The 21208-nt window shown below is 45.6% G+C and overlaps 1 protein-coding gene across 3 annotated transcripts in view; it reads right to left on the reverse strand.

The window, feature by feature from the left end:
• The window catches only part of LARGE1 (LARGE xylosyl- and glucuronyltransferase 1), a 1129206-nt gene that overhangs the window by 654636 nt on the left and 453362 nt on the right, over positions 1-21208 (reverse strand). For all 3 annotated transcript variants that reach the window (XM_078669611.1, XM_078669686.1, XM_078669758.1), the window contains exon 3: positions 18560-18861. In XM_078669611.1, the coding sequence (XP_078525737.1) occupies positions 18560-18861 (302 nt within the window). The remainder of the gene's footprint in view (positions 1-18559; positions 18862-21208) is intronic.

Raw genomic sequence — 21208 nt, forward strand, 5'->3', positions numbered from 1 at the left:
CCTGGGGTTTGGTGGCCCTGTGCAGGTGCACAGCTTGCACATGCCTAAGGCCGCCCCTGGTTCCAACTAGATCACTTCGCTCCTCTTCCAGTGGCAATCTCGTGGTCCCTAAATTCAAAAGAGTTAGATGGGGGGGTCGGAGGGAGGGAGAGCTTTGTCACAAGCGCAGCAAGACTGTGGAACACATTGGCGTCAGCTCTCAAGAATACATCAAACTTGCTGGAATTCAGGAAGAGCTTAAAAACCTGGTTAATCAACCAGAAGATTATTCATCCATTCCTAGAAAGTCTTATCTGCTGCAGCTTCTGGCGGTCTAGCGCCTAGACAGCCAGGTTATTAGTTGCACTTCATAAATCTTATTTTCATTTCATTTCACGTATTAAGCACTGCCCTGGTTCACACAGAACATAACATGAATGAACCCCCACAAACCGTTCTACAATAGTGACCCCCGAGACGACACCATCATAGAAGGAATCCTTCATTGCATCATCACAGGAGCCATCCCTGATATGGCTGATCATCATGGCAATGAGCTAGGAGACAGCACACATATCACAGGTTCATGACTAACGCAAGGGACCTTTTTAGGGCGAGTCTACCAGACAGCGCAGGCATCTTGTTGCAAAACATGTGTTGTGGGATTACCAAGAGCTTAGAGGCCACTAATCGCTTACCATTGGTTGTTTTTTTTGTCACTCTAATTTGCTTGCTTTTTATTTGATGGTTTTCTTTCTCTGACTGGTTGGTGTCTATCCTCAAGAGGTGTGGCGCTACGGCCAGGGCGACTGACACCGGCCGCTGGGGCTCACGGTTCCATCCCCGGCACCGGCGGCAGGTTAGCCCAGCACCATGTGACTCTGGGCAATAGCTCGCTTAATCTTCCCGCCGGCCCCCAGCGAAGGGATGCCTCCGGGTAGCTGTGCGCTTTACAAATACTGGATTTACATTTACAGCTCACTTTTCAGAACTACTTTTTATCTTTTGCTTAGGACTGCATGAAACTGCATGTGTTTCCTTTGCGCTGTTGCCCCCCCCCTTGTGCACTACTGCAAGCTCTGCCTAATGTGCTTCTTCCCCGACCAAACCCCCTTTGCTATGTGTTGCTTTCTCCCTTGTGTTATTTATCCCTGCCCTCCGTTTTGCTTCTCCTCTGTGTGCTGCTTTTCTACTACCACTACCCCCACTCCATGTTCCTTCCCATGCTTGCTCGCCCCCCCCTTCAGTTGCTCCGCGCCCTCACAGTCTTTTGCTTTTTAATATTTTTTGGGAGGGTCAGGCAGCAAAATGCTGTCAACATCTTCGACTTAAAAAAAAAAAAAAGGAATCGCTTTTGTCCTACTTCATTGTCATTTATTTATACATTTAAATGGGAAACAGCGTTTACAACGCAACTTTTACAACGCAGTACCTTTACCACGCAACTTTTACAACGACTTGCGCTGGGGGGCGCTCTAGGATAGGGAATAGTTAATTTACTATCCAAAACCTTCCCTACTATCCACGGGGACTGGAGTTGGAATAGTAAATTAAACTATTCACTATCCAGCACCCCCCCAACGCAAGTCGTTGTAACGACTTGCGTTGTAAAAGGTGCGTGGTAAAGGCATGCGTTGTAAAAGCATGCGTGGTAATGACATACATCCCATTTCAATCAATGCACCCACATCATTTCGTTGGGCACACATACATGGTGACACATGCACGTGCCTACAAAATGACGTGACTAGGCTGGTCTTCGTGGTTCTTTTTTTTTTTTTTACTTTTGTCCTGGCTGCACATCATTTTTCTGATACTATAGAGCATCGTCAAAAGGCATTAGAAAAGCAAATAGGTTCCAAAGGTGAGACCTATTGGCTTAGAAACTGCTTGTTGAGGTTAATATTCACTATACACATCATGATTACTTAAAATATAAGAAATACATAGAAGTATATATAAATCAACATTTTAGGCCTTGCATAGAGACAACTTTTGCTATCTCTCCAGACTCTTGTATAATATATATTGATTAATGTACCATTCACATTTCGTTTCTGCCCACCACAGCATGGAGCAATGCGTCAAACCCCATCAGCCACTTGTACACATCTGCCTAAAAAGTATTCCACTTTAGTGCCAGAGCTGGAGAGCCAATTCTGCTGACACTTCAATTTTCTTTTTACATTTATTTCTGCTATGTGGCCGCCTTCTATCTTTTAAGCAAGAAGGGTAGCATATTAACTTTTTATTACTTTAAATGTTTGAAGCCAAATTCATATGTTTTCAATTCTCACTAAAGTAAACAGTAAACCCTATTAAGGTCCTTAATCAAAAAGCTTGCTTCTTTCATCTCTTCACTCTCCACTTCACACATCAATAATGCCTTTGAATTTTCGAAAATGTCAGCATCAAAGATGAATCATTCTGTTATAATAGACGTTAACCCAGGCATTGATTTGGTGGGGGAGGAAATGTTGGATAATACATCATCCGCGTATAGAGATACGCAGTGCGCTTCACTTGGCATGGATATGACTGTCAGAATCCTGTGGCTTCTCCTTTCAAAGACACCCATCATGGGCACCTGCAATGTTATCGGGAGCTGCCCAGTGGGAGATCCCATTATAAGCCACTATCTTAAGGGCTATTGGCCGCGCTGATCGTGTTTGGGGTAGCTAATAGGATATCAGCAGTATAGTCATTGATATAAAAGTCGCATTTCATAGGAAGTCACACGAATGATTGTCAGCTGCATTAAAGGTGAAGTCTACAACAATTGTATGTCAATGGGTAACCCCTCTGTAGCTGGAAGATCTCTGGACTGTTCCTTTGGTCACATAAAAATAAATACAAAATAAAATACAAGGGAAAACAAAAAAAACAACAAAAAAATGTCAGTGGTATTATGAACGTTTGCCCCACAGACCCTTCCAGGACAGCCTGCTGCCTCAGTGTTAATTTCTTATGCAGTGTCTTGCCCTGGGAGCAGTTCTCTGATTCGCAGATGTATCAGGAGTTATTTGAATAAGGACCCGGCCTCCAGATAAACATTCCCTTGACAACCAGTTCACTAATGAAATTCACAGGATGATTGGCTCCAACAAAGGATACCATGTTTCATGTTCTCTTGTAGGAATCACATGTATGATGGTAATTGTTTCAGGTTTACCTCCTTTGCTGCTCTCCCATCCTTTCCTTTATTTGGTCATTCCTATCCCAGGCTTTACTTTATTGGCGGGAACCCGGTTTCATATTTCCCCACACTTGAAGGCTCTTCATTGGCTTCCAAAACAACAAGCATTTGCAATGAAATAGTTCTTGCATTTACGAGAGTTTGAGCTATTGGCATAGTAAATGACAATGTCTAGGCTGTGGGAGGTTACAAAATGAGACACAGAGGTACTAAGGAGGGATTACTGAGCCTATTGACCAATGAACAGCCACAGTTTACAGTGGACACTGACACAAGCCAATGAAAAATATGGGCAGAGAGTGGGCGGAGCTTCAAGTCCCTACCTGAATACAGCATGCCTCGCAGAGCAGCGCATGCACTGCCCAGGCTCGACCTAAAAAGGATTCTTTTCAAAACACAAATTAAAAAACTGTTATTTTTAATTTTGTAAAGGTTTTTCCTAGGGTCTTTTCTGTGACCTTAAAAGCAGAAAAAACACAAATTTGTTTTGATTTGATTTCATTTTATTTGTAAAGCGCACAGCTACTCTGTAGAGTGTCCTTGTGCTGGTTTCAAGGCTACCTGCACAAACAAAGAGTGGAGCTACTCCTGTTGAAACATCCAGGTTTTCCGTTTTTTTTTTTTAAGATCGATGCGTCAGCTGTTGAACGTTACTCCAAAGGAAGTTTATCCCAGACTACTGAGCCGAAATAGGAGAAAGAACTGCCTCCAATTCTACCTCAACAGGTCTTGGGGATTCTCTCCAACCGACCAGTGAAAAAACAGAGACTTCTAGAAGGGGAATATTCTTTAATCCTTTCCCTGAGATAGCCTGTCTGGTGGAAAGAAGGGCTTTGTGTGCACGGATCAGTGTTTTGAAAATAATCTTTTTTTATTGGAAGCCAATGAAGAGCCTTCAAGTGTGGAGAAATATGAGACCTTGGAGCCACCAGCGTTAAGCTGTCTTGGTGTGCAAGAATTTAAAGGAGGGCGGGTGCTGGACAGGGTGATCAGTCGTACAATGGTCCCCCCTAAAAAAACTGCATTTTTTCCTGGCACCCCATGAATGTTGCTACTGTCCTAAGGTCATCTCTAGAGGAATCGGCTCTTTCTCCATCCTTTGAGGACATATTTTTCACCAGCATTAATAATAGTACTATCAGCTAGGTTTTTGTTTTCTGAACATGGATGAGCGTGTCGAAGATGGCAGTGAAGAATACGCCCTCAGAGGATGGAGAGATAGTCTCTTCCTCTGGAGGTGACCTTGGGATAGTAGTGGCATTCATAGGGAGGCGAGGAAATGCAGATCATTTTAGAGGCAACCATGGGACCGCTGGTCACCCTGCCTAGCATCCACCCTCCGTTAGATCCTTGCACACCAAGACAGTGCTACCCTGGCTGCCCTGCTGCATCATCTCATATCTTTGCAGAATATCCTCTGAGAAGCCTAATTTCCTATGGTCAGTTCTGCTTAGATCCCGGAAACCTCAGGCTCAGCTGCCCAGCTCCGTCTGGGAAAGTCAATCTCCTCTGCTGAGTTACACGGCCCGTTGCAGCCAGAGATAAAGGTCTCGCGGGAGCGTGCTGTGTTTGAACAGCAGATAAAGCTCTCACCTCAATGGCACACTCCATTACTGAGACACCAAGGGGGCTTTACTCCAGGGGGTCCCTTGGCCACAATCATTCCTTTTTTCCATTCAATTACTCTTGCAGGCAAGCTTCCCGTGGCTGCTGTTAACCCCTTCGCTGTCAACAGCCTCAAGGTCCAACCACAGAGCAGAGTGGGTAGTGGGGCCTGGCTGTGTTGGGAATAGGCAAAGAGAGAAGGGGGAAGCAGGGGAGTGTCAGTGGATTGGAGAGACGTGTAAAGTAGCTTAACAGAAGATCCCAGAACCTGCCCTGTCAGTGTCAGAATAAAATCACATCAGGTCACCTTAGAATCTAAAGCCGGGTACTCCAAATTCAGTCATAGAGGGCTGGACCCTTGCCAGATTTTTTAAGATAACTACATTTATCTAAATGGGGATATGCAAAAAGTCTGGCCTAGATCCGGCCCTCCAGGACCGACTTTGCAGAACCCTGATCTAAAGTGATGAACACAACCAGGGCACCACACCCGTTCTTCCTTGCAAGACATGTCAACCACATGCCTGCTGCATGAAGTCTTCATTGTCTTTCACCAGCTTCATCTTGTGTATTCATCTTGACATTCTGGACTACACACTTACTGCTGCATGATTACATTGTTACTTATTTTACCCCACCACACCCCTCCGTTGCATAAAGTGGTTGCACACCACCTAAGTGTTAACTATATTCCTGCTGCTGCATGAAGTATTAAGCAACACAGCCTGCTGCATGAGGTTCCGCCACACCTGCCTGCTGTGCGAAGGCAAGCAGTTCATATGTAGGAATGCTAAACCACAATCCACCCAATTATAAACCACTCCGCCTATCGAATGAAGGGCAAGGAACAATCCTAATGATGCATGAAAAATGTACCCCGCCCAACCTGCATGAATGCATAACCACAATCCATCCAATGATTAACCAAACCTCCTCCACAGCATAAAGTCTCAGCCCTACCCCCCCCCCCAACTGCATGACGTCTCGAGCACGCCCTGCCTGCTGCATGAATTATTGTCCACAAGAAGCCTCGACTCAGTGGTGTTGCAAGAGTACACTCTGGGTTACAAAAATCATAATTGGACATTTTACACATCCCTGGTGCCACAGCACCTGCTGTATCAATGATACTTACGTGCCTCCTGACTACACGGTTTCTGATGCAAAAACCAATATGACAGGTTGTATGACATTACAACGCATGCTAATACATCGCATGCCATTACATTGCGGTTTTTACAACGCAAGTCGTTACAACGACTTGCGTTGGAGGGCGCTGGACTTAGGAGTAGTATAATTTACTATTCCAACTCCAGTCTACATACAGTAGGGAAGGTGTTGGATAGTAAATTATACTATTCCTTGTCCTAGAGCGCCATCCAGCGCAAGTCATTGTAACGACTTGCGTTCTAAAAACCGCGATGTCATGGCATCGCGATGTATTTATTTATTTTATTTAAAACATTTGTATAGCGCAGCTATGACCTTACAGGCATCCTGGCGCTGAGACTTCGCGGGGTGGCAGCACGAGAGAGAAGCAGAGCGAAAAGTGACCAGCAAGTTAAGCCTTCGGAAACAGCCGGGTTTTGACACGTTTCCTAAAAACAAGAAGTTCTTCCGTTTGGTGGATGTCCAAGGGCAGACTATTCCAGAGTTTAGCGGCAGCAACTCCGAAGGATCTGCCCCCGGCCCTAGCCTTCTTAAATCTAGGCACTCTCACAAGACAAGCCATAGCTGAACGAAGTGCTCTGGTTGGGGTGTACCAGGCAAACTTGGCTTGCAAAGAGCTGGGCCCAAATCCATGCAGGGCTTTGAAAACGAGTGTGAGTTATAAAGGGGTTGCCCTGTAAACTCAAGGACCTGGGGTCGTTAATAAGTACAGAAGGGGTAGTGGTCCGAGTTAACAATTTTATGTATACACAAGTTTATTACTTTGTACCAAAAAACACCACATATAATTCAATTGAATGGATTATAACTAGTGCAATATTCATAGTCAAATTGCATTTATTATCCACAAGAAAACATTCATTGATAATCTTGAACAGAGAATTCATCATATTGTAATTGATGATCAGTCATTCAATGTAATTGTAGATTCATTACATTCGAATAGTGCTCTCAGTGAAATAGGGAAAGGGAGTGAAAGGTATGTGAGGGACTGGGTAAAGGTGGTGTGACATTAGGACATCACAGTAAAATCAAAAACGCCTTTACAATCAAGGTAGTATTAATGTTCCCAAATACATCACACATAGGTAAGAAAATATTCATTGCTTTGAATCCTATGGTGTGTCAGGTTGGCGTAGTCTACGTTTCGACCCCCTGTATACTGAAGGGTTAGTGTGGCCTCATGTTGGGGTCTTCATCAGGACATGGTGGAGAGCATGGAAGTAACGGTCACTAGATGTTCCGTCCTGGTGTGGGGCTGTGAGGCTCCTAGAAATTTGGGCAGTACGTCCTCATGCAGCAGCATAGGACGGTGGGTCGTGCTGTCGTTTCTGGGTGATAATCGCCAAATTAATCTGGCATCATTCTGAAGGGCGTCTGTGTGAACCCGTCAGTGCTTCGCGAGTCCTCGATCAATCTGAGGCTCCAGGAGCAGCATGCCTGCTGCAGGCAACACCACAATGAGTACAGGATGTCATCTACGCTGGCTTCTGAGTATAGTTATATGTACACCACATGCACAGTGAGGTCTCAAACATAACCTGCCCATAATATATCTCAACCACAAGCCATCTGCAGCATGAAGCCGCATCGACACCTCACACGATGAGTGGATCATTGATCATGCCCGCCATGCCTCTCATTGCTTTCTGCAGATCAAACCCTGCCTCCTCCTGGAGGTCCATGTCTTGCATGCTGCATGAGGTCTAAATTATACCTCACCTTATGCAAGATGTCTTGCTATACCCTGCCGCTGTACGAAGACTAGAACAGATTCCATATTTTGCACAAAATGTTTACCAGCTGCATATGGTCTTAGGCACACCCCGCCTACATGAAAACTAAACTATAGCATTCCTGCTATAAGAAATGTCGACTGCATGCCACCTAATGCATGACGTCTCACTCATACCCTGCCTGCTGCATACATTCCCCCGAACACCCCACTTGATGCATGAGGTGCAAACCAGACCCTTTTGAATACATGTCTCAATCACCCAGTTCCTGACAAATGCAGTCTTCTCTACACCCTGCTTACAGCACGAGGCCTCAAATACACAGTCAACTGGAGGAGATTACATCCAGTGCACTGGATGATCAAACCCCGGCTGCGGAGTTAATTCTCAACCAGCCTGCGATGCTAAGTCTGTATCTCTCTCTATCTCTGCTGCATCAGTTCTTGACCAGATCACATCTGCCACATAAACATTAAACTACACCTTTCCTTAGCCTTTTGATTTCCATTACACTTAACTATTTCTTTTCCTGTGAACTCCCAAATGATTTCCCCCTTTTTCTAAATGCCTCAAAAGTTGAACGTCTTGGTTTGAAGCTTCCCTGGGGCTTTTGCTGAAAGTCTCTTAGGTCTCTAGGTTTGCTCTTTGCTTCCAAGGTCTCCATCTTTGTATATATCGTCCTGAGGAACCCACCTCTGGTACAAGTCTCCACAGGTTCTGTCTTTCCTGAAGACATTTTGGGTCTTGTTCCTTTGCTCCGAGAAACCACTGTCTCACTCTTTTCTCCAAGGCACTCCAAACCACTTAGTCAGCTGAAGGCTCCTCACACCTCTCAATGAGTAAGTTTAGAGCTTTTCCCGCTCGAAGCCTCCACAGACTGTACATCTGACCTTAGCCAAGACCTTTTGTTTTTAATAAGGATATTTATTCCATAATACTTACAGTGGCTTTCAGTAAGACCTCTTTATCCATTGGTCTGTTGTAACGTCATTCACATTTTTACTCCGCCCACCACACAATACAACATGGGCCATGCGCAGTAGAGGGGCTGGGGGATGGCAGGCCCTGCTCTGGCCCCCCCCCCACATGGCCTTTGGCTGAGCGCCTCGAGGAGTTGGCCATAGTGCCAAGCCTCCGGCCAGACCCAGATCTCAACCCTACCGGATGTAGTCAACCTCCAGCTGCACACTCCTGTGTCTGTGTACAGCAGGGGGTCAGGCACAGGGCCTGAGCCCAACCCCGCAGCAAGGTGTTGGCCACAGGGCCACCCTCCTGTCGTAACTGGCCAAGGTTGCCACACGTAAACCCTTTGGGTGCTCAGCCTACATTTTCTTCTGTCTTAATTTTTTTCCCAGGTACCGCAGTACTCGACGTTCAAGCTTTCATCCCATGACTTCGTAGTACCATGTATGCTTCCTTTGGGAACCTTGTATAGCAAGGCGGCACCATGGGTTTGAAGCTTGTACAGTAGCACTTTGCTGGATCCCACGAGAATACCATGGTGCCAGCAGACTGAAAGGACTATGTTTATTTTAACCTGTGGTGCGTCCCTTCCTGTCCCAACCACAAGGCCCTGGGGGTCAGTTTGTCCTAACCTTACTCACTTATGCCCTTTTCCGCTAACTTTTTCAGGACACAGTGGCCGAGTTCCAAAGTAGTGTAATGGTGGCTGCAACATTTTATTCAGAGTTGTCGCCAGCCTATCAAATCACTTGGTCACGTGGTACTAAAATGGTCGAAGGGAGAAAAAGCTCCCTTAGTCAATAAAAAAGCACTATTTTTGAAAAACTTTTGGTACTGCGGTATTCGCTCAGAACTAACCATTGAGACGTACCTAACTTTTTAACTCATTCACTTTCTGGTAAAGTTGTAACTTTTTGTGAGATTTGGGGTAATTCCATTAAACAATTTTTTCTCTATCTGAGAGTAAATTTTGTGTTTAGGAATTAACATGGGAAATAAATGTTTCGGGACCCCTTCTTCTTCTTGGCCCACGCTTGACAGTTACCATTATGATATAATGGGGTGACCCAAAACCGTCCAAGGATCTGGGTAGCTGTCGATATAGAAAAACAATGGTCCCAGACTTATTCCATTAACATTAATTAATGCAATAAGCATTCGTTATTCAAAAAGTACATTAGATATGCATATGACTAGCATAGGTTCATTCCTGCATCATCAAATACTTCAACGAGCAAGTATGTACATCTCTAAAAGACAAAAAGGTACTCAATCTGGCTCCAATGGTGACTGTCATTTATTATTCAACTTCTTTTAAAACAGATCACTAAACATGTTTTAGCAGAAAGGTTGCTCCAAAAGGGGAGTGTGGAAAAGGAAGGTGTGCTCGTGAGGTAGGACAGATGAGGAGAAGGAAATCAAGTCAGATTCAACAATCAATTTATACTTGGATGTCATTAACAAACTGGCTATGATTCATAATGGTACCAGTTCACAGACCCCCTCACCATGTAATTTATTTTTAGGCCCAAAGGGATGGGGTCCCCATGGCTGATAGCGTCTTGGTGAGGGGTTTGCATGTCACACCCTTTTTTTTTTAATGGGGAAGACACCTGGAATAGGATCCCAGAGGAGAGTTAGGGGGAGGGTAACATGCACACACACCCGTCTCCATGATTAAAGCCAGTTTCGGGAGACGGGGTCCCGGAGATCAATAGTGGCTTGGGAGAGGGTCTGCTTGACCCCCTCCTCTGGCAGAGGCTTGGCAGCCTGCGGGGGATGGATGCAGGTCCTGGCTGCAGCCAAATCTCGAGTGCAGCAGGGGCTAGCTTTACGTATGGTTATAAAATATTACTTTACCTTCAAAAAATTCCGACAAATTAATTGAAAAAAACAAAGGTAAAGTGATATTATAGTGTGGTGAAAATGTCAGTGCCTTTGTAACATTTACAAAAAAACATTGAAATTCACCATTTAAAGTTTTCTCTAGTAACTATAACTTGTGCCCTAAGGTACCTAGAACTCACGCCCGCACTTTTAATTTCTCCACTTATTACATCCCTCAGGACATGATCTATGACATCATTGGTAACATGACTGCAACATCTGAAATTACATCTTTAATGATAAGACTGTGCATGGGGGGCATGAGTTATAGTTACTAGATATTACGATAACTGGTGAGTTTCACTTTTTTTGGGTTTAAAACTTCATGTTGGCACTTGAAATTGTCACTTAACTATCGTAGGGGCCCTTGTTTGGGATAAGTTGGGGTGCCTGGGCAGGTGGTGGGGTTGATGGGGCATAGGGGTTGCGAAGGGAGTGGTGGGAATAAAGAAAATCATTAAAAAAAGCACTTAACTTTAGCCGGCCACGTTTCGCGTCACTCTCCTCTGCTCCTCCCTCTTCTTCAGGCACAGGCTCCCAGCCTGCCCTGCGGCAAATCCAGCATTTGCTCTCATAAGGGAGCAGCTTCAGGATTGGCCTGAGCTCTCTCGATTGGCACTCCAGGGCAGAATGGGCAGAATGGGAGTCAGTGCCTGCTCTCTCTAACCTCAGCCATTCAGCTGGGGTTGGAGAGAGGTTCAATGTGCATGATGGTTTAGACGACCTGAGACAGCCGGCCAAACCATCATGCGCAGTGAAGGGTGTGCATTACCACTCCCCTCAGTACCATCATCCCCCAGGCCCGCCCCAAGACTCGGCAGGAAAGGAGAAATGAACAGAGTGCTGTTTTTTTCTCATTTCCTGATGTTTTTGGGCAGTGGGGGGGTGGGGGTGGCGCTCCTCAGCCATAACGCAGGAGCCGCCATTGCTTAACTATAACGTCATTTTAACCTCTGTTGTTTCAGTGAATATATACATATACACATATATATGCATATATATACACACACAAACAAATTGGCTTTTATACAATGCTTGTTTTCATACAATGCATGCCTTCATTCGCTGCGGATCCTCATCTACTCGTCAGATCCTTGACCGCTCCATGACCACCGGATTTCTGATAGCGCCCTATCTACCCCTCCACGGTGCCCTCACCGGGACAACACAGCAGATCGCCCGACCGTGCCTACCTCTAATTCCCTTCCTGCCTGAACGGGGCTCCGTTCACGCACCTTCCCACCATCTACTGAACCCCTACCTGGGATACACCACTGTACCGGCCACCTCTAATTCCTCCTGAATCCCGTCTTCTCCTTCCCGCATCTGGCCACCCTGATCCTCACACGACAACTAGCCCGGCAGCACGCTCTCCTTCGAACCTTTTGATTCTTCCTGGCAGCTACGAGGCTCCTTAATTGGCCTTTTCCCTCCTCTGCACTCCCTTGGATCCTACCACGGGATATACTCCCCACCACTGGATTCTACCTCCACTGTCCCCAACCAGAACGGGGATCCGTCTCTGGGCCAGCACCTATCATCACTTCCATTATTCGGCAACCCGGTCCTGATGAAGATCCTAAATCAATAGGATCGAAATGCCGTCGACCCGCATTGCAGCGCAACTCATGGCGCATTAACTACTTTGGTTCCCAAACTAACTACTATTACACATTCATCAAGGAGGAACCAACAATTTTGTATGTATTGTGTCCTAGCTTTTCTATCTGCGCCGATCGCTGTTTTTTCACCCTCATGTCACTCGCGCCGTCACTGTTTGTCTCACTATCATGTAGTGCATAAAGCCCCCTGGTTTCCACCACATTACTTGCCACAAGTGCTGTTCACTAAACTGCTTTTTTGATTGTTTTGCCAACATTGCCCTTCAAATATACGATGATATATGCACTTTCAAAAAACAAAAATTCTGAGTCTCTCTTCCTTTATGTCCAGATCCTTTGTAATGTTTTTACATGCAAATATATCTGTTATCCAAGTGAATCCGATTGAGCTATTGTTGCCTTAAACTTTCATACAGTAACCATTCACAAATCGAATAAGCACTGCCAAAGCCAAAAGGTCAGTATAATGCCAGACCTACTGTTTTTGCCAAAGGTTGTTTTTTGCTTCTGCAGTGTCTTACTAAGCTCTTTGGTACATCTGCCATTGGCATTGAAACAAAAGCATCCTGGCAAATGTTTAACATAGCATCCGAGCATCCATCCATCTGTCCAAGCATCCATGCATCCATCTGTCTATCCATCTATCGATCTATCTATCCATCCATCCATCCATCCATTTTATCCTCTCCCTTTTTCCCTCTCTCCAACAACTCTCTATCCTCTCTTCCTCAGTCCTTTTTCTTTCTCGCTACTTAAATCCCTTTTATGTCTATTGCAATAAACTCAGCGTTGCTCAAGGGAGGCAGGCGGCAGTCGTGGCCTTCCAAAAAATGGCCAACGTTGGCTTCAACTCGAGGAACAATAATAGACCCGTCCCACACTTCACTTCAAAATATTGTAGATCACTCACTCCACTCAAATCCTCTTAATTTCTTTTTCTTATTTCTCTAATTTCTCTAATTCCCTAATTCTCCAAGTCTGCTCTTCAGTCTATGCTTCTAAGGCCTTTTTAAAGCCAGACTTTGCTGTCTGGCAGATACTTTCTTAACAATTCTTTACCAAATACATATAGTTGGCTTTGGTTTTGTCCCGAATGAGTATTTCTATCCCACTTTATACTGTTAGCTAATTGGTGTATCATTATGTCTCCCATGGAGTGCTTGCACTGCAATGTCTAACTAGTTTACATCTCTAGAGTACAACTGAATCTTCACACATTTCTTTCCTATTTAAGGCAATATTTTTTGCTTTTTTCTCATATTAAAATGCATGTCACATTGTGCTGTCCCTTTAAAAATGGGAACAGACTGAAGCCAAGATGGCTGCCCCCCACCTGTGGAGTCTTCAAGGTCAATAACAAAAGCCATCAAAAAATGCCATTTGAGGTCAATCAGTTCCAACCAGTCAGCTCCTGATTAACCATAGCTGTGTCGCATCACTCCCTACTGCTTGGGCACTCTTTGCTGCCAGCAGGAAATGCTCACAGAGTGAATGCGGCTACTCTCCATCGCTGCTGGAACTCTACGCATTTATTGAGTGTTCCAGACCGTTTCTCTCCCCTGCTGCAGCTCTGTCTTTCCATTGGGCACTATTTACAAGGTAATACATTCAAACAACATTTTTGAATGCCTGCGTATGTAAACAACAGCAATGTTGAAAATTGCGTTATTAGTTGTGTGACCAACACAAATAATAGTTCCTCAGTTGTCCTAACTGGGAACCAAACACCCCATTGTAGCGATTGGCTCTCACAGGGTAGCAAGGTGGAGCAGTCTATGGCCTACTTAAATGAGATTGTATGAGCCAGGAGAACGTAATAATTAAACTTAACAAATGATAGTCTAGTCTGTACTTTTGTTTAGAAAAAGGAGGAATAGATTTATTACGCGCACATTACTAAATACTGTGCAGACATTTACAAATATACATTGGCAGATGGAACATTGTGTTATCACTGGTGACCCCCCTTGAGGGGTCACCCAAACATACCAAGGGTGTTTCAACAGTCATTGTGACGTCACAAGATAGTACTTTGCCAGAAATCATGGTCATTATTGTGATAATGAGGTATCAATAAAAGATGTGCATCATCATGAACACCCAATAAACATTTAGCAGGGATTAACTTTGCATTTGTGCATCCTTTCATAAATGTAACAATTACCTCTAATGGTGAGAACAGCCCCTAGGGGCATCAGTGTAATGCAGACATGGTGAAAAAGCCTTTTGGTATGACTATACAATCAGCTCCTACAGGGTAACCATCACACCATGCATTACACAATTCTAGGCCCTCAAGGCCTTCTACAATGTACCAAACACAAGACCCATAGGAAGAAAACTACTACTAGCTGTAGAGCAAAAGCTCCAGCAACAGAGCAAAACCTCCAGCCATGGGAAAGCTAGACCATGCATTAAATGGTGGGAAAGGTGTTGATTTTGCCCACTCCCCCCACCCTCAACCTAGGGTGAGAACCCAGTAGGTGACTTGGGAAGAAGAAGCACAAATTGCTGAACGGTCTTGTGGACTCCCATCGTCCTAGGACTGCCACAGGATGATATATGGGCATAAACGTAATTAAAGACACAGGCCCCGCAAAGCAATATGGAACGAGTCTTAATAGAGGAGTGAATATTATACACTGGCTCTCCTGCTGTGCCGGGGAGTTCATTGTTGATGTTTTCGCTGTGGTCTTTTCTACGAATGCGGCCTCGTGCCACATTTGTCTCCCTCTTGATAGGGGTTCCTGGTCCCATTTAGGCATCCCAGAGATTGCCACAGTTGGAGGACAGTGAGGGGAGCCCACCCCCAGCTGCCCTCATCGGCTCTCCATGCCAGCAGTACTCCTGTTTGCTGCCGCAAGAGGCGGCAGCCTTTCTTGGTGTATGCCCGCTTCAGAAGGTAGACGTACACTCTCTGTGGCTGCCTCCCGCTGCCCCCACACACGGGAGCAGGGAGAGCAGACCACGCGAGGTGTGTGCGGCACTCCCCCATCCTCCTTATTGGGCTCAGGGATGGGCTCCTGGGCCCCTCCCGCCTTCAGCGGGGGGAGTGGGGAGGCACAACGGCACCCCCCTCAATCTTCAGAATCTCATGGAAACGTGACAGCGCTTCTGCACAGCAGGGAGGACATAGGGGTCCCCGGGCGCGATAGGAAAACAGGGAGGGGGCCTCACACACACCCTCTTCCCCATCTGTACTACACCAGCTTCCTTGTGCAGTCCCCCAGGACCTGGTCCACCCCAGGGGAAATGGTTCACAGGGCAGCAGAGAGCCACGAAAGGCAAGAAGAAAGGTCCCCAAACTTAAAAATGCTGTAAGCTGTAACTCTGGCTGGTTTACTCTTGGTGACAAGCTCTATCCACCAGGGGCAGTTGCAGCAACCCTCCTCACCTCCAAAGTGGTGCAGTCCGCCAAAGGCTGGTCTTCCTATCTCCCTGTGCTAGTTCTCATTTGAGGCTTTGTTGGGGGGCACAGAAAAGTCGAGGGCTTCCCTCAACTGGTCCTCATGGGGAGTAAAGGGACCAGCCTTACTGGCAATTAGGGATACCCACTGGTCCTGGGGTCAACTGGACAGAGTCCTGGGCCCTGAGTGGGGGTCAGGGTAGTTCCTCCTTCCAGTTCTCTATGGCAATTCTTTAATCCAGCTTCTCAGTAGGTAGCAAATCCGTAGGCAAGAAGAGAGTCCTACCCTTGTGCAAGGGTTTATAAAGGTGAGAGGAAAGTTCCAGAAAACAGGCGCACCTGTAACCAATCCTGGGGTGCCACATCGCCTCTCCACTCCTGTCTCAACCCTCCTGCACAGCATGGTGGGAGAATCAAAAATGTTGTCATCCAGGAGCCACTGGTCACATCAGCTCCTAATGTCTCAGCTCCACCTCTTGCTGACATCACTGCCAGGGACTGGCACACTAGAATGTCAAAGCGGGCCTCTATCTGGGTGTGTCCAGTTGTCTGGGCACTCTGCTTTGTTCAGTGGGTTTAGGCACGCCCTTCCCTGGTACAGTGTGACAACTGAATGATTATAACAGAATATACCTACCCCACCCCTTTCCTTCTCAGGAGCTGGGAGAAGTACTCCTAATTACACTTTTGTGTGTGGGGAAGCCTTTGTTTGTGCTGCTGGAGAAAATGTAATTACTGGGCACAGCAGGATGACACAAGGCCTGGGCTCTGATCCTGAGTTGGTCTGAGCTAGGAAAATATAGAAACTCTAAGTGACCCACAAGATGTACAGTAATCATTTTGGAGGCTACAGATTAGATTTTCTCACATAGGTTACACTCCAGATCAAGACATCAATGGTCACTGTAGGCGGAGGGCAAGTGAAAACTACATTCTAAGGCAATTCCCTCACTATGTTTGTAATGGAGCGTCACTATAGTTAAAACAGTAAAGCACACTGACTTTCCGTAAGTGTACACTACCCTCATGAGGTCTATCCCAGGTAATTACCTAATCCTGCAGAACCACCATTGCGCCAGGCTACATGTGAGCTGTTAGTGGGCTGTGCATGACAGTAGTCTCGAGTGCGCAGCCTGCACAGGCATGTACACACGTGTTCAAGTGTAACCAGCCAAGTGCCTCATACCATTGCTGCATAGCAGTGGCCTTATCATAAAAGGCGGACACTGGCGGTAAACACAAGCAGTCCATTTACCATGTGATTACCGTGGGTGAGACACCAGTTGGTAGGCTCACCCACAGTAAAAAGGCCAAAACCTGGGTGATCAGAAAAGCATAAGATCTGGGCGTACTGCAGATTTCAGAATACCTATTGACTTTGCCAATGCTTTTTTATTCAAAGCTTCCCCAAACCCATTCCTGCTTACAGCTTTCCTGACCTTCCAAGCCTCCCAACAGCTTCCTTCCACACCCCCCACAACTCTCCTCCACACCACTCTATCACATCCGAGCAGTGGCCTAAGTGTAAAAGAGAAGAAAAGGAACTGTGAGCAGAGAGCCACGGGGGGTGGGGAGGGTACCTCGAGGTTTGGGCGAGTAGGGTGGGGTGGGAGATGTGGCTATGAAGAGCACAACATCTGTGTTTTAGTATTTGGTTGGCATTTCACTAACCAGTTAAAGTTTATAAAAATAGGTAATTCAACTCATGTTTATTTGCAGTTTTGTACCTGGGTTGTAGGCATTAAAATACATCCATAAAAGTGGGATACTTTTCCAATCAAGAAATGTCCCAAAAGCCTTTGTATGTGGACTCATAAGCCACTTGTCTTCGAGCCATGCAGTTCCTCTCATTAACACTTCTGCTGCCTTTCTTCTAGCCATTTTAGAACATACAATTCTGGTTTAAATTCTATAACAGGAGGCCCCATGATTTGTTAGAACATTACAGAAGAGAGACAATTGACACCATTCATTACACTAAAGGCACGTTCACATTCTGTAGTAGAAGTACAGAAAGGTCTCCATAATGTGAACTGATGGTTTCCGGTTTTCAGGGAAGCAAGTTTTATTTGTTTGAACTTTCTCGAACCAGTGGTGCATTGCGTTGTATCAAATGATTGCAACAAGCTACAAAGGTTTTGTATTCCCCTTCACCATAGATAGAAAGACATCTGCTGGATCTGGTCAATAAACTGGTTGTAGAAGTAGCAATATATGTACCAACTCTTTGTATTCCATTTCATCATTGTCTGTAGTTATGCTCCTAGAAACATTTGATGCATTAGTCAATGTTATTCTTCTCCGCAGGTTATTTGCTAAGCTCCTAAAGCACTGTGCTCTGTTGATGCTAACATTTTTTAGGCCTGCTGCCATGCTACACCATCAAACTGCATTTGTAAACAGAATTCAACACAGTTGTAGTAAATGGCCCGGATACATCTGCCAATATCTTTTACTATTGTAAATGTGTAGCCATCGTTCAAACGATGCAATTTTTCCATGAGGGGCCGTACGTTGGCTGGTGCCATCTCGTTACATAGCTGCCTAGTCTGTCTGCTCGCTTGAGCAGGCTACAAGTGATGGTCTTTGCTCTAAATCTGCCTCAAAACATGCCTCTAGTCTTTTGCATTGGCTCATTTTGTTCTAAGTCTACCAGTTGTACGTATCTGGTCTGTGACTAAGTTGCGCTTAGTCTACTACATTGCATGGTCTTTCTAGTAAAGCCCATCTCTGTCCTGATGATAACTGTACAAGTGGAGAGGTGTGGTGCAGTGGCCAGGGCAGCTGCCTTCAGAGCACAGGGTTCACGGATCGATCCCCGGTTCCGGCAGCAGCTCAGCTCAGCACCATGTGGCTCTGGGCAATAGCTCACTTAATTTCCACAACGGCCCCCAGCGCCTTGAGACCCGTAAGGGTGAGTAGTTCGCGCTTTACAAATACGGATTTACATTTACATTTTACAACATAACCGCTGGCACCCCGAAAGATGCCTTACCTCGCACTTCTCCACAGCTGGCTGTTGCCCACACTCCGAGCTATTCCCCGCCACGATGCCCGCACGCAGGCTCTCGCTATCACCGGTCCCTTCCTCCATTGAATAGGTTTTTGAGTGGTTGCCTCGGCCGTGCCGGGGGCTCCGGTTCTGTGCCAGGCTGAGCTGCTTCCGGAGTGACCGGTTCTCCTCCTCCACCTCCCGCACACGCACCTCCAGGCTCTCCCACTCTCGCTGGCTTGAGGCGGTGTACCGAGGACTGTGTGGCTGGGACTCCAGGGGAGACACGGAGATGGATTTGCCATCTGTAAAAATCAATGAACAGAGAGGGAAATCATTACTTATCTTCAAATATTTCGGTATATAAAGAATAAAAAACAGACCTTCTAACTTGCATATGTTTGAGGTTTGCAGACTGTATACACAGTATCATAATGTGATCACTGCTTATTTTTTGAAAGGCTGAACTGCCCTTCACACGTTATATCATTACTATTTGTATAGCACATTGCAACATTTTGAGTAACATCACTGTGGGACATACCCTAGAGAGTCAGGCCTGAAATAGAAAGATGCAGGGTCTGCAGATCAATGTGTTTGTCTGGAGGTCAAGGGTTCAAGTCTTCTTAACTGGATCAATCAAGTTAACACTATATAGAGGAGAGGGTACTCCTTTGGAGGGGTAGTCAAACTGTAATGTTGGAGGACACTTGTGTTTCCCTGATGTGTAATTTCCGGATACCATCGGTATTATCTCCCACTGTGCTATTCAAACATGGTGTTGTACTGTATGGTCTTACGAGCACTGTTAATAAAAAAAGAGTTTAAAAGAAAAATCAAGTTAACACTAATACTTTTACATACCTCAACTGTGGTCAAACAGCTGCCCATTCTATTGTAACATGTGGAATTCCATCAGGTGTTTTCCCCAATGCTTGTAGTCGTGCATACACTTACAAGTAGATACAGTTGTGACTAGTGCGGTACCTGATCTGGAGGTACTGGTCTGGGCTAAAGCAGCACGCATTGTCAGGTTGTGTTAGTGATGGACCTAGATCACAAAAGCAGGATTCATCAAGGCCAACCTCATATCCAAGAAACCCTCAGCACAGGAATAACCAATACATGATGACAGCCTTGGAGTTCTGTCTCACCCTATTCTTCTGTCTGAGTCTGAATTATGGTTGGGAACCTAACTGGGGACTCTAAACTAATGTTCAACAAGTATGGTTAGTATGGTGAGTAAGATTAGCAGTGCAGGCCTGTTTAACTCCAGCAGAGATTACTTTGAGATCCTGTGTGGCACTTCTGTAAGTACATTAAAACATGGGTGCAACATGAACAGACCTTAAACAACCACACCCTCGTTAGTACCTGCAACTCCAGGCTAAAGGCAGATCCATGGGCCAAGCATAGATGTGGACAATCCGCCCACTGTCATGGTGATCACCTCACCGCATATCTTTACTGATGCTGCTTCCAGTCCTGGGCTTTTCACCTTAATATAACTGCAAACAATGATCAGTATTCAGCTCTTAGCAATGAGCAATGGCTCTTTTTTCCTTTTTACAGGTCTTTTAGCATCAGGAAGCCCTGTTTACAGTAATGGTTTGTGCTTTACAAATTTAATAATAATAGTAGTAGTAAAAGTATAGATCTTTATCCTTGATAGCCGGCATCGAAACAAGGCCCAAACAACCTCGGCTTCTTATAGACTCACATCCCCGGCTGACCACCGCAAGAAATTTAGAAATGAAATCTAAATCACTCCCCCACTTTGCATGTCATTGATTACCGGTCAAAGCGCAGAGATACTCCTGCCGGAGTGATTCAAGCGCTATACAAACTCACAAATAAATAAATAAATAAATAAAGAGAAGCCCATTTGACTCTGAACAATTTCATGCTACGAAGTGGCTATATGTCACAACCCAATGCTTTACACACCAATACATTAAATATTAACACCTTAGCCGCGGTAGGATTTACCGCGGCGCGCTGAGTTTTTTTAAAACCCGCGTTACATGACGAGCTCAGCTCGTCATGAGTGTACGAGAGGCATACCTCATGACGAGCTGAGCTCGTCATGAGCATGGAAAGGGTTAAAATCAACCTAGGTCACAGAAAGGGGGCAGGACAAATCACCCAATATCACTCATAACCAAGCATAGATGCCAAACCCCAAAGCAAGTGCCACATTTCAGACAGCAACACCCCACCCCACAGTCTCCAAATAACCACGGCCTTCTCTGGGAGCATCAAACCGGAGGCGACAGCATCAACGGAATACAATCTTTCCTTGCAGCTCCGAAGTAAGGCTTTGGAAATTAAACTATCAATTTGTGTTTTATTCTCTGACTTGTTTCCATATAGCACGTCCACTCTGTCTTTATGATTCCCTCAGAGCTCCCATTCCTCTCTCCACAGAACAGCAAATTGAAAATAAAGCCCAGCTTGTGCCAGGTGCCATAAGGCATGTGGAAGGGACCTGATGCCAAGTTTCTTCGCACCTGCCCGGCCTGGCACCCGGCCCGACTGCGATTTTTAGTTATCTTCCAGAGGATGGGACTAGACAAGCGGTCCAGCAGATGCGGCTGGTGCCAATGATAATACTTCGCAACGGCAACTGGGTATTTCTGAGGAGTGGCCCAG

This window comes from Lissotriton helveticus, chromosome 1_1, assembly GCF_964261635.1.
Source record: "Lissotriton helveticus chromosome 1_1, aLisHel1.1, whole genome shotgun sequence".
NCBI classification, from domain to species: domain Eukaryota; kingdom Metazoa; phylum Chordata; class Amphibia; order Caudata; family Salamandridae; genus Lissotriton; species Lissotriton helveticus.